Source organism: Lithobates pipiens, unplaced genomic scaffold (assembly GCF_037356315.1).
Source record: "Lithobates pipiens isolate NorthernLeopardFrog02 unplaced genomic scaffold, aLitPip1_a1.2 Scaffold_37, whole genome shotgun sequence".
In the NCBI taxonomy this organism is placed as follows: Eukaryota; Metazoa; Chordata; class Amphibia; order Anura; family Ranidae; genus Lithobates; species Lithobates pipiens.
This window is the reverse complement of record NW_027507825.1, coordinates 14,325,606-14,338,009: the sequence shown is the minus strand read 5'-3', so window position 1 is coordinate 14,338,009 and position 12,404 is coordinate 14,325,606. Positions and strand designations below refer to the sequence as shown.

The following is a 12,404-nucleotide window of genomic DNA, read 5'->3' as shown; positions in this document are numbered from 1 at the left end:
CGCTTGTAACGCCAAGGCAAACTGATCCATGCAGTGATCTTGCTCATCCAAGCTGGAAAAAATATTACCAACAAGTGGATTGACTGCATCTTCTTAATTCATGATCTTCGCCTACTGTCAGAAACCATGAATCAGACAGAGAGACAGAAGTACAATTAAATCACACTTCTTAAATAATAAACGTAAAAAATAGAACAAACGTGGTTAAAACATAGCCAAACTTCCGTAACCGGAACAGATAGTCAGACAAGCCAGAAAGTCAGGAAGCCAGGAATCAGCTTAGTGGAACAGCAATCAGGATCTGGAGCCAGAAGGAATGTTAGTCAAGCAAGTCTTTAACAGGAATGCAGGAGAAAGTCTCTGTGATGTTGACCAGGCGAAGGCAGAGATCTTCTGGGCTGGATGACTTAAGTAATCAGGACTGACAAGCAGGATATCATCAACAGGTGAGTCACTGTGGAGAGATAGGAGCTGGCAATTAACCGACAGCTGATCGGCCAGCTCAAAGAAGGAAGGGCTGAGCCCAGCCCTGACAATTACATAGACAAGAGAAGAAAATGCGCTGGGATTTTTTAGGTACAGATAACCTAGGTCACAGCATCTGATAAAAATCAATCAATTTATTCAATTATTTCATATTAAAAATGGATAAAGAGAATAAGAATATATAAAATATAATTTTTGATATCCACATTAAAGACAGCCATCCCAACATGTTTCGCCCTTTTATTGGGCTTCTTACGGAGATATGTACTACAACACCAATCTCAAATGTAACTGTGCAAACGCTGATTCACAAAACATTTCAAATAGAAGGATTCTAATCCAAACTTAGTGGAAGGAGGAGAGGACAAGAGGAATTTATCCATCCACCATGAGCACCGAGGTAGGGAGCTGTATATGATTGGCCGCAGGAGGAACAATCAGGGCTCCTCCTGCGGCCAATGATATAGCAATCATAGCAATTGTAACCAATCTTTAATGTGGATATCAAACATGAAATGATCACATGTTTTTTTATTATATTCCTTTTCTCTTTATCTGTTTTTTAAATATTTTTAGAGAGATTTGTGCTGGAAGGGGGGATTTTAGGAGGGGGGGATTTATGCTTTGGGAGTAAGCAAGCAGATTAATTCTCAATTTTTCTTTGGGGGGGGGGGGGGTATTTTTGCTAACACATAATGCCCATATATCTGGGGGGGGGGGGGCAGGGGGGGGGGGCGCAGTTTGACATGTTCAACCTGGTCTCTAGATGAACTTGTTCAAAAAATAAATAATTTCTTTAAACTGTCCTAAATATGTCATATAAATATATCTTTGAAATAAAATCTTTATTATTTTCTGGAAATAACAGGGTATGGGCATGTTTCTGACAGTCGCAAGCTGTGTCCCGCCCCTCCAGTTTGTGTCTTAGAATAACAGGGAGGAGAAGCCTCCATCAATCTACATGTAATATCCCGCCCCCATTTTGTTTAACTGGTTAGTGGGCATGGAGGAGGAGGAGGAGGAGGGAGGGAGTGGGCTGCCATTTACCACTGTGTATACACCCACATGTGTGACTCTATAGTCACATAGGCTGCTGAGATGTGATGGGGAGGAAATGCTCAGCATAGAAACTCACCGAAAGCTGAGCATGTGCAGAGTTGCCACCACAGCTGCAAAATCCCTAGCTGAATTGGGGACATGAACAGAAGGGGAGAGGGAGAGCAGCAGGATCAACCAGTTGCAGAAAACAAATCTCATAGTGACTGAGTGAGTATGAACAACATGTAATACACCATTTAATCATAGTTTTTGTGGTGTGGGCTTAGTAACACTGGTCTGCTGGGATTCAAATTGGCATAACTATAGCCCATAGCAGCCAATGTGGCTACTATAGGGCCTGCGGGTGGGAGGGGGCCCCCCATTAGGGAGGTTGTTGAGGCACAGCCTGCAGCCTAGAAGTCATCAGCATCAGTGCTAGTAATAAGGTATAGTATATAGCAGGGGTGTAACTAGAAATAACAGGGCCCCATAGCAAAATGTTGTTAACCCCCCCCCCCGCAATCAGCCCCCCCCCCCCACAAAAAAATGAACTAATGCCATTGAACAACAGATTACCACACTCATGTAGCACAGTACCTAGGCAACAGCTTATATTAATTTCGAACAACAAAAGAAAAATTTGCCAATAAAATCTACAGGTTACATTCAGTAGATTATAGTGTAAGTAAAGTCAAAAAAGTTTTTTTCAAGTTTTGCACCCCCACAACTAACGCTGCAGGGCTTGTGGGGTAGAGGCCCTTGTCCCCATCTACACGGGACAGGGTGCTTTTCCAGGCACTGAGCAAAACAGATGACAGTCTCCCACTCCCTTCCTACCTCCCGTCCAGACTCCAGAGCCTCCTCACGTGCCGAAAACAATGTTCCTTCACAGGCGGGCTCGAGCGTTCTTCTGCCCCACCCACTCTGCTCCCGCCCACTCTGCTCTCTGTTCCTGCTGTATGGGGCTGCGTATGTCGGGACAAGGCCGGACTCGCAGGGCCCGGGAGGCTTAACAGTACAGTACAGTACAGTAAACAGTACATTCCTCATTCTCACCGGGCATAGTTGCCAACATTGTAAAAAAAATGTATAGGGACACTTATAGGGAGTTTTATTATAATTAGGAGGCAGGCATTTATTTGTAGGTGTGGCCTAGTGGGGAACGAAAAATGCAACGCGCACCATAGTGAACAATGGGTGTGGTTTAAGTGTAATATTGGGCGTGACTCAAAGGGGGTGTGGTTAGAGTCTGAGATGAACTAGGGATGGAGGGAGAAACAAAGGAAGAAAGGGAGAGAGTGAGAGAAGGAAGGAAAAAATGAGGAATGGAGAGACAGCAGGCCGAGATCCTACACCACAATAGAAATATGTGTATTCCAGAAAGTTTAACAATAAGCAGATAAAGACACTCCAAACATCTTCAATCTTCCCGGCACCATGGTTGTTATGGTGTCATGGTGATTGAAGCACATGATTTCTGTTATTACATTGTAATATAAATGAAATAGTTCAACTCGCCATAATGCAGAATCAGTGGGAGCTCTGATCGTGTCACTTGCCATGTCACCTGCCACCAGATGCCATCAGATGTCCCCAGCGGAGTGCTTCCTTACATCACAGGTGTCCCCAGCGGAGTGCTTCCTTACATCTCAGGTGTCCCCAGCGGAGTGCTTCCTTACATCTCAGGTGTCCCCAGCGGAGTGCTTCCTTACATCTCAGGTGTCCCCAGCAGAATGCCTCCTTACATCGCAGGTGTCCCCAGCGGAGTGCCTCTTTACATCTCAGGTATCCCCAGTGGAGTGCCTCCTTACATTTCAGGTGTCCCCAGCAGAGTGCTTCTTTACATCTCAGGTGTCCCCCCCCCCCATTGGAGCCCATCTATATCCCAGCAGAAGTGCCATTACTAAAGGCCAAGGGGGAACAAAATAGAGGCGGAGCCGGCCAGCTACAATAGAAATTTGGCTGTGGCACTGCCCACCCACCACCCTTTCCACAACAGTTTACAGATGACAGACAGACCGGGCGGGGAGTGGGCGGCTCCGCAGCTCTATTTCTATTGTAGCCACTTGGCAGGCTCCGCTTCTTGTTTATAACTCGTCTGGTCTTCTGGAAAATGAGACCTTATCTCCGCCGGCCGCGGACCTCTAGCAGCGGCGGCGGGCACCGAAAAATGGAGAAAAAAGGAATTCTATTGGGAACTATGACCGGACCCCACTCGGCTGTAGGCCCCATAGCACCTGCGTGTGGGTCACTATGGCAGTAGTTTCTGGTAGATTTATATCTGTAGGTAGACAAGCTTGTCTTACTTTGTGGCAGTGTAGATTTATTGCCCTCTTCCTGTGGCTGGTAAAAAAAAATCCAAGTAGTTCTGAAAAACTAGACGCGTTTCGGCCTTAGGACTTCATCAAAAGCTGGTCTATACCTGCGGCCTTTCCTTGATTTAGACATGTTTTATGTTAAGATCATGTGATAGACTCACTCAGGTCGAGGCTTTTTTGACTGTCCCGGGTGAGTCTATCACAGAACAGTTTTGCTATGGGACCCCATTATCTGTAGTTACATTCGTAGTGACAATGCCTGCTAACACATGTGCGTTTAATGCATCGGTGCGGACCAGGCTGGAGGGAATGATTCAATGGGCCCTTAATAATCTGTTTTCTTTCTTTGCAACCTTCAAAGTCTCAGCAGGTGTTGTGCCCCCCCCCCCCCGCCCCCCGCCCCTCTTCTCGCATGCCTGAGAAAATCTCAAGCTCCTCACCTCTGAATTTCAGACGATTGATTCTTGGCTGTCTCGCTGCGCAGAAACCTCACGCAAAGAGCAGCGTGAATAATTACAAAATCTGTTGTACATTTGGAGCTGCTTCAGAATATTAACTGTTTATCTTGAATTATTCAGAAATAGCAGAAGCATCTTGGGCATGCATAATGTATAGACATATGTTATGTCAGCGGCTGACTCCGCATCGCTCGCACCTTGCCAGAATAACTCCCAGAATCTTCTCTTTCCCCCGGGATTACACTCAAGAGGGCGCCCTCTACTTTCTTCATTAAAATGGAACTTTATCCATAACAACTTGATGAAAAAGAATGTTTTTTTTTTTTTTTTATTCTTTTTTTTATTCGTTTTATTAACAAACAAACAATACAAATCACAACAAAAACATTATACGCATTGAACCAAAAATACGAATAAAAACTATTTTAAAATCCAATATAGCAATAATTAATCTATAGGAGAAAGAAAAAGGGGGGGGGAAAAAAAGGACAAGCATTACTTCCTTCTCTCCCGAATGGCTCTAAACCTTTACTCATATAAAAAGTCTCATATTATGGATAATGGCCCCCTGTGGACGTTCAATGCTGACGCTATAATTGGTTTATCCAACTACTTGGCCCACACTTTATCGTACTTACTAAAGCAACTCCTGTTCATATACGTATCTCTATATAATGGAAGATTATTATTTACCAATTGTTTCCAATAGGAGAGAGTCTCATATTGGTAAAAGAATGTTCATTAGCAAAGAACATACATTCCACATTAATAATTATGCTACCAAAATTGGTGTGTGCCGTAAATTGCCTCCAGCATTGCTCCTGTTTCTTCTTGCTGGAGGCGGCCATTTTGCTGAAGCCAAAAGCCCCTGAGCAGCAGTAAATTATTATAATGTGGTGCTGGCCCTGACCTCCAAAGCCCTAATGTTGACCTCCATACTCAGAGAGATCTGACATCCTTCCTTGTAGAGTGGGTTACTAGGCATAGTGGGTGTAATTGGGCACCAGTCACTTTTTGGATGCGAACAAAAGAGATTTTTTTTTTTGTCTCTTAACAAGAACTGAAGGAGAGAGGGTTAGGCATACCTCCCAACATTTTGAGATAGGAATAAGGGACACCTACTAGAAAACATATGTAGGCATAGGACACGCCCCCTGCCGTGACCCCCTTAAAGGGCAAATAATCAACAAGTGCTTTTTTTTTTTACCACTATTATTCCTTTATATTGGCTTTTAAAATTGAAAAATGCAGCAATTTAGAAATTGGATGAAAGGTTTAGTGCTGGAAAACACTTTCTGAAAGATAAATGGTGTATTTTACATACAACTATATAGATCACACCAAAATGAGGGATAAATGAGGAGGAATGAGGGACATTGCTCCAAATCAGGGACAGTCCCTCAAAATCAGGGACAGTTGGGAGCTATGGGGTTAGGGCCAGGACGCCCTTAGGCAGGTGCAGTGGTAATGGGCAGACTCAGAGACAAAATAGACAGACAGGTAGACAGGTTAAGGTCCTTCCAGAAGAAGAACTGCTGTCTCCTATGGCAACTGAACTTGCAACAGTCAATAATAATCTTTACATGTTACTCAGAGTAACTTGGTATAGGTCTTCTCTTACATCTCACAGTGTCCCACTGAAAATCTTCACTCACTGAGCTCCCAAACTCTCACTAGACTTCCAGATCCCACTGGATCCCCTGAGCACTTTCACAGCTAACCTCGCTGTATACAAGCGTCACCCCTGCTAACCCACCCCTCAAGCGTCACCCCTGCTAACCCACTGGGTCCCTGACTTGGCACTTGCTGAAGCTTTCCCACTTCTTCACCATCCCCGGCTAGTGAAAAAGGCTGCTCTGGTACTTCTTTCAGACTTCCATAAACTGGCCTCTGATAATAGGAGAGATGGTCCCTTAGTGGCGACTGCTTCCCTTTTACTTCTGGCCTTGATCCGTGATTGCCGCTGGCAACTAGAATGATCATTCCCACCTTGGTTCCCTGTCTGGAACCTCTGCAACTTGGTTGGACTCTAAGCCTGAAGTCCCAACCCCGCGCTGCTTCAACTACTCTTGGATAGGCCTCAGACAGCCTAGCAGCCAGGTACTCCTGGGATAGGCTTCATGCTTTTGGCCTAGCAATCAAGTACTCCAGGCATAGGCCCCAGGCTTCTGGGCCTATCAACAAGGTACTCCCGGCATAGGCCTCAGGCTTCTGGCCTACCAACCAGGTACTCCCGGCATAGGCCCCAGGCTTCTGGCCTAGCAACCAGTTAGTCCTGACATAGGCCTCAGGCTTCTGGCCTAGCAACCAGGTACTCCCAGCATAGGCCCCAGGCTTCTGGCCTAGAAACCAGTTACTCCTGACATAGGCCTCAGGCTTCTGGCCTAGCAACCAGTTAGTCCCGGCATAGGCCTCAGGCTTCTGGCCTAGCAACCAGTTACTCCCGGCATAGGCCTCAGGCTTCTGGCCTAGCAACCAGGTACTCCCGGCATAGGCCGCAGGCTTCTGGCCTAGCAACCAGTTACTCCCGGCATAAGCCTCAGGCTTCTGGCCTAGCAACCAGGTACTCCCGGCATAGGCCCCAGGCTTCTGGCCTAGCAACCAGGTACTACCGGCATAGGCCTCAGGCTTCTGGCCCAGCAGTCAGGTACTCCCGGTATAGGCCTCAGGCTTCTGGCCTAGCAACCCAGAGCATTTTGACTCATGTCCACCCAGACAGCCATCTGGGTGACACAGAACAGCAAATAAATAGGCTCTCCCAGCAGGCCAAGGGGCTAAAGATGCTTGCCAATTGGCTGAGACAACCCATCCACTGCTAGCCTAGCTTTGCTTTGCCCTTGTCAATCCAATGTCACCGGAAACAGGGCCACCCAGTGACAGAAGAGAGAAGTGCAGCAAACCCAGATTTAGGGAAAAATTTTAGGATCTTCTAACAATTAACCAGGACACTACCTGGCAGACTAAATTTGTTAGCAACCCTGCCGAAACACCAGGGTACTACAATAAAGTGGAATTAAACCCATTAGTTTAACGGTTTTAAAAAACAGTTACATTCCTGAAATGCCGGGATTGCTAACTGTCACATTTGCTTGTTTCCTCAACCAGACTAACAAACCATCAATTGGCCAGTGTCATAACTGATCAAACAGAAGCAGCTTCCTTGGCTGTAAAGGATATGAGGGTTTAATTCCACTTTAAGGGCTTGTTCACACTTGCTCAAAATACTGACGCTTATCAGTCGTGCCTATAGCATTAATGCGCGTTAATAGGTGCGGTTGATAAGCATTCAGTGAGCATTAAAAACACTCAGTCAAACACCCTATTTGTGTTTGCGGCACTGTTGACAAACATTTTTGGCGTGTTTAAAACTGCAATGTATGAATGTAAAAAAAAAAAGAATTGCCGTGGGAATAAAAATAAATATTGGAAAAAAAATGCATGGGGTCCCCCTCAATTCATAACAGGCCCTCTGGGTTTGGCATAGATTTTGAGGAGAACCCCACGCCAAATTTTTTTAAAACAATGTTGTGGCGTCCCCCCAAAATCCATACCAGGCCCTTATCCAAACATGCAGCCCAGCAGGTCAGGAATGGGTGGGGATGAGCAAGCGCCCCCCCCCCCCCCTTTCAAACCATACCAGGCTACATGCCTTCAACATTGCGGAGGGGGTGCTTTGGCTCCCCGCTCCAAAACACCTTGTCCCCATGTTGATGGGGACGAGGGCCTTTTCCCTGCAACCCTGCCCATTGGTTGTGGGGGTCAGTGGACAGGGGGCTTATCGGAATCTGGAAGCCCCTTTCAATAAGGTGGCCCCCAGATCCTGTCCCCCCATGTGAATGAGTATGGAGTACATTGTAACCCTACTCATTCACTAAAAAAGTGTGAAAAATAAATAAAAACACAGATAAAATTTTTGACAATTCCTGTATTGAAAAAACAATGTCCCCCACTTTGTCAATCACGATGCCCGCCACCATTGCCGACCTAAAAAAAACACAAAACTCTGCTCCCGTTACAGGCTCTTGCTGTCTGCCTGCTTTGATATCTGACATTTCTTAAATAGCTAAGGGGCGGGGCCACCCAGCAGCATCACCTGGTGACACTACCCCCCGGCATGCACCGGTCTGTGCCCCCTGTATCCCCCAAACCCCCCAGCACAAATGTCGCCCCTCCCCCCAAAAAATCACTTCTCCTAGCACAAATCCTCTTCAAATTTCCCCTCCCAGTACACATCCTCACCCCCCCTCCAAATCCCCCTCTTAGCACAAATATACACCCCCAATTACCGCTACTAGCACAACCCTCCCCAAAAAAAGTTAGTACATATCCCCAACCCCCTCTACCATATCACCTCTTCTAGCAAAAACCCACAAAATCCCCTCAGCTAGCACAAATCCTCTTCCTTTAGTCCCCCCTCCCAACACAAATGGGATGGTGGTTTTGCTGTTAGTACTAGGTTGTAGTCCTCCGGATCGCCTCACCAGGAGGTGAGCAAACAGAAGTGTAGTCAGCAAACAAGCCGAAGGTCAGTAACAAGTGGTTGTAGGTTGGGATCAGGCAGAAGTGTACTTGAGGAACAAGCCGAAGTTCAGTAATGAATGGTTGTAGCCTGGGATAAAGCAGAAGCATAGTCGAATAATAAGCTAAAGGTCAGTAACAAATGGTTATAGGTTGGGATCAGGCAGAAGCGTAGTCAAGGAACAAGCCAAAGGTCAGTAACAAATGGTTATAGGTTGGGATCAGGCAGAAGCATAGTCAAGGAAAAAGTCAAAGGTCAGTAACTAGTGGTAGCAAAGATACAGAAGGCAGTGGAAGTGACAAGAGTGCTTGCTGTGCAGAGGAGGATGGTTCTTTCCACTTGAGATGGGATATAAATTTCCCTTGGACTCATTTGCTACTTGGCGCTCTTCACTCCGGATTCTGATTCTGGGCACCCCAGGGTGACCTTGTCTGAGAAGAGCAGCCTCACTAGGACCATTGAGCCTTAGAAATTGTGACATCTTGCAAATGTTGAGCCTTTTTTTTCTGAGGGGGGGGGGGGGGGGGGGTAGGTAGTTTCTGGTGCATTAATCAGAATTTATTTTACAGAGGCTGCACCTGAGCGAGGACGTGGCTGGGGCAACGTTCATGGCAGCAGGGAGCTCGACCCCGGAATTATTTGCCTCCGTTATTGGTAAGTCTTGTGATATCAGGATATTATCACTGGAGGTACAAAGAGGAGATGAGATTCCACCTGTATTAAACTGTATTGCAATTGTACTGTCTGCCGTCATGTTGTAAAGTGCTGTGCAAACTGTTGGCGCAATATAAATCCTGTATAATAATAATAATAATAATAACGAGACCCAACATGGATCATTCTTGTCTCCTGGAAATGTGATCAGCAGCAGATTTAAAGTGGTAGTAAAGGGGGATTGGGACATATTTATATTTTTCCCTGTCTTTCTTTTTTCTTTTTTTCTCTTTTTCTCCCTTCTTTTGTAATTTTTTTTCTTTTTTCGTATAATTAGTGGATATAAGTACACTTATATGGTGCAGGGATGGGGGGAAGCTAGGAAGAGGGTGGGAGGGTTTTGGTAGCTGAGGAAATAGTATTGTTATCTGATATAATTTAGAATATTGTAACATTTATGTTGTGAAGAAAGTATTTTTCATAATTGCTATTTTTTATACTGTAATTTCTGTTATTGCTATGTTCTTGGTGTTAAATTATTATATAAATGAATAAAAAAATTAAGTAAAAAAAAAAAAAAGTGGTAGTAAAGCCCGCTTTGTGATTTTTACCTACATGTAAGCCTATAGTAAGGCTTGTATTAACCTGTAGGTAAAATGAATATCTCCTAAACGTGCACTATTTTTGGAGATATTCACCCTGGACACAAACCAGTGATTTTACCGGCGCATGCGCTCTGAAGGTCCGGCATGTCGTGGCAGACCTTCAGAGCTTCTTGCCAGAACTGAGGGCTCCCGCAGGCATGGGCAGGAGTGACGTCATTGCAGCTCTGGAGCCTGAAACCCCGAAAAAAAGACCAGGGTAAGATGTCAGCCCTCTCCCTGGTGACAGCGCTCCACTGGAAGGGCTCCGTTCTAAGGTGAGTATTTCATAAGGTGCTAGTATACAGGTGTTTTTTTTTTTTTTACTCTGCAATGGTTTTCTACTGCTTTAACACTCCACAGTCCTGTTGCCCAACCTGCGACCCAGGGGCCACATGGGACTTTTTTTTGCTTGGGCGCTCCTCAGACCCCAGCAGCGGGAGAATTGATTTGTAATGGCATAAAAGCAGTGATCTCTAGCCACGCCCCCCCATCTTTGACTGTCCTCTGTATCAGTATCCAACCAATCCTGAAGCATGTCCACAATCTATGGCCATCATTTTCTCTAGAAGTCTGTGGCGGCCCTCTCCAGTAGGGATGCACTAATGCCATGGGGTTGATTTACTAAAGGCAAATCCACTTGGCACTACAAGCAGACTTGGAAATGCAGTCACTGTAGATTTGAGGAGGACATGCAAGGAAAATAAAAAAACATCATTTTTGCTTGTACATGATTAGATGATAAAATCAGCAGAGCTTCCCCTCATTTCAGATCTTCCCCTCAGATCTACAGCGAATGCACTTCCAAGTGCATTTGTAGTGCCAAGTGGATTTGCCTTTAGTAAGTCGACCTTCATTTTTTTTTAATAGCGAGTACGAGTACCGATACTTCTTTTTTTAGTACTTGCCGATACCAATTACCGATACCTACCGCAACTGTTTTGTTTACACTTCAGCTGTCAGCAATGGTACAAAGCATTGAAAAGTTATTTTCAAATTAAAAACATTTATTTTATTTCAATTTTGCGTTTTTTTCAATATGAAAAAAGTGTAAATATGTGTTAAAAAAACGTATTAAAAAAATAAAAATATTAATGGACAAAGCAAACAAAAACAACAAAAAACTGTTTCAATTATTAAGAGTTTATAAAAAAAGTGAAAAAAATCAGCAGCAAAATAATAATAAATGGAGAAGGAGAATAAGGAGTTATTTATGGCTGATTACAGTAAATTAAGGGTTGATAAAGGGGTAAAGAGAGGAATTTAATAAAAAAATTAAAAAAAACCTTGGCAGGTTCCTTCAAACTGACTTCATCTGCCGATGGAAGTTAATCGCTTTGATCTGTAGATGAATAAACAGAAAGATACAAAATTAAACAATGTTTCTTTTTATCTTTCTGTTTTAGCTTGAGCAATGTTGTTGATAAACATTGCTCGGCTGCCAAAGGGGAACCCCACTCCAGCTGAATGAGTCATCGGTTGTTAAGTGTCAGAAACCATAAAATCAGGTCGACACACAAGTACAGTTAAATCACATTTGTTTAATAATAAAAGTAAAAAGAACAAACGTAGTCAAAACATAGCCAAAGTTCAGTAACCGGAACAGATAGTCAGCCAAGTTAGAAGTCAGGGATCAGTGTAGTGGAACAGTGAGCAGGATCTGGAGCCAGAAGGGATGTCAGCCAAGCAATTCTTGAACAGGATCGCAGGAGATCTTCTCAATTTCTGTGATGTTGACTAAGGTGAAGGCAGAGCTCCTCTGGACTGGACGGCTTACGTAGGCAGGACTGACGAGCAGGATATCATCAACAGCTGAGTAACTGTGGAGAGGTAGGAGCTGGCAATTAGCCGACAGCTGAGCGGCCAGCTCAGAGAAGGAACATTAAGGAACATTAAGGAAGCGGCGGCCCCGCTCTTTAACCTCTTGAAATCCGTGCTGTAGCCGAATGACGGCCACAGTGCGGACCTGAATTCCCAGAATTCATATGACGGCCTCCCCTGTGCGCGATCCCTGAGACTCGGGTGATCACCGATCCGAGTAAGGGACCAGTCCCGGCCCCTTACCATGTGATTAGCTGTCAGCCAATGACAGCTGATCACATGATGAAAACAAAAGCTCAGTGATTTTTTTTTTCTCCTCACGCTGACAGCGGAGGAGAAAAAAATAGCTGATCACCGGCTCATCTGAAAGGGACATCGGTCCCGAAGAGGAAGAGGCAATTATGCCTCATCTTTGCCACCTGACAGTGCCCACAATCAATGCCCACCAGTGGTGCCAGTCAGTGCCACC

General features: G+C 44.9%; 1 protein-coding gene across 2 annotated transcripts in view; it reads left to right on the top strand.

Annotated features, from left to right (window-relative positions):
* The window catches only part of SLC24A4 (solute carrier family 24 member 4), a 256,563-nt gene that overhangs the window by 181,063 nt on the left and 63,096 nt on the right, over window positions 1–12,404 (top strand). For both annotated transcript variants that reach the window (XM_077466747.1, XM_077466746.1), the window contains exon 5: window positions 9,389–9,473. In XM_077466747.1, coding sequence (XP_077322873.1) covers window positions 9,389–9,473 — 85 coding nt within the window. The remainder of the gene's footprint in view (window positions 1–9,388; window positions 9,474–12,404) is intronic.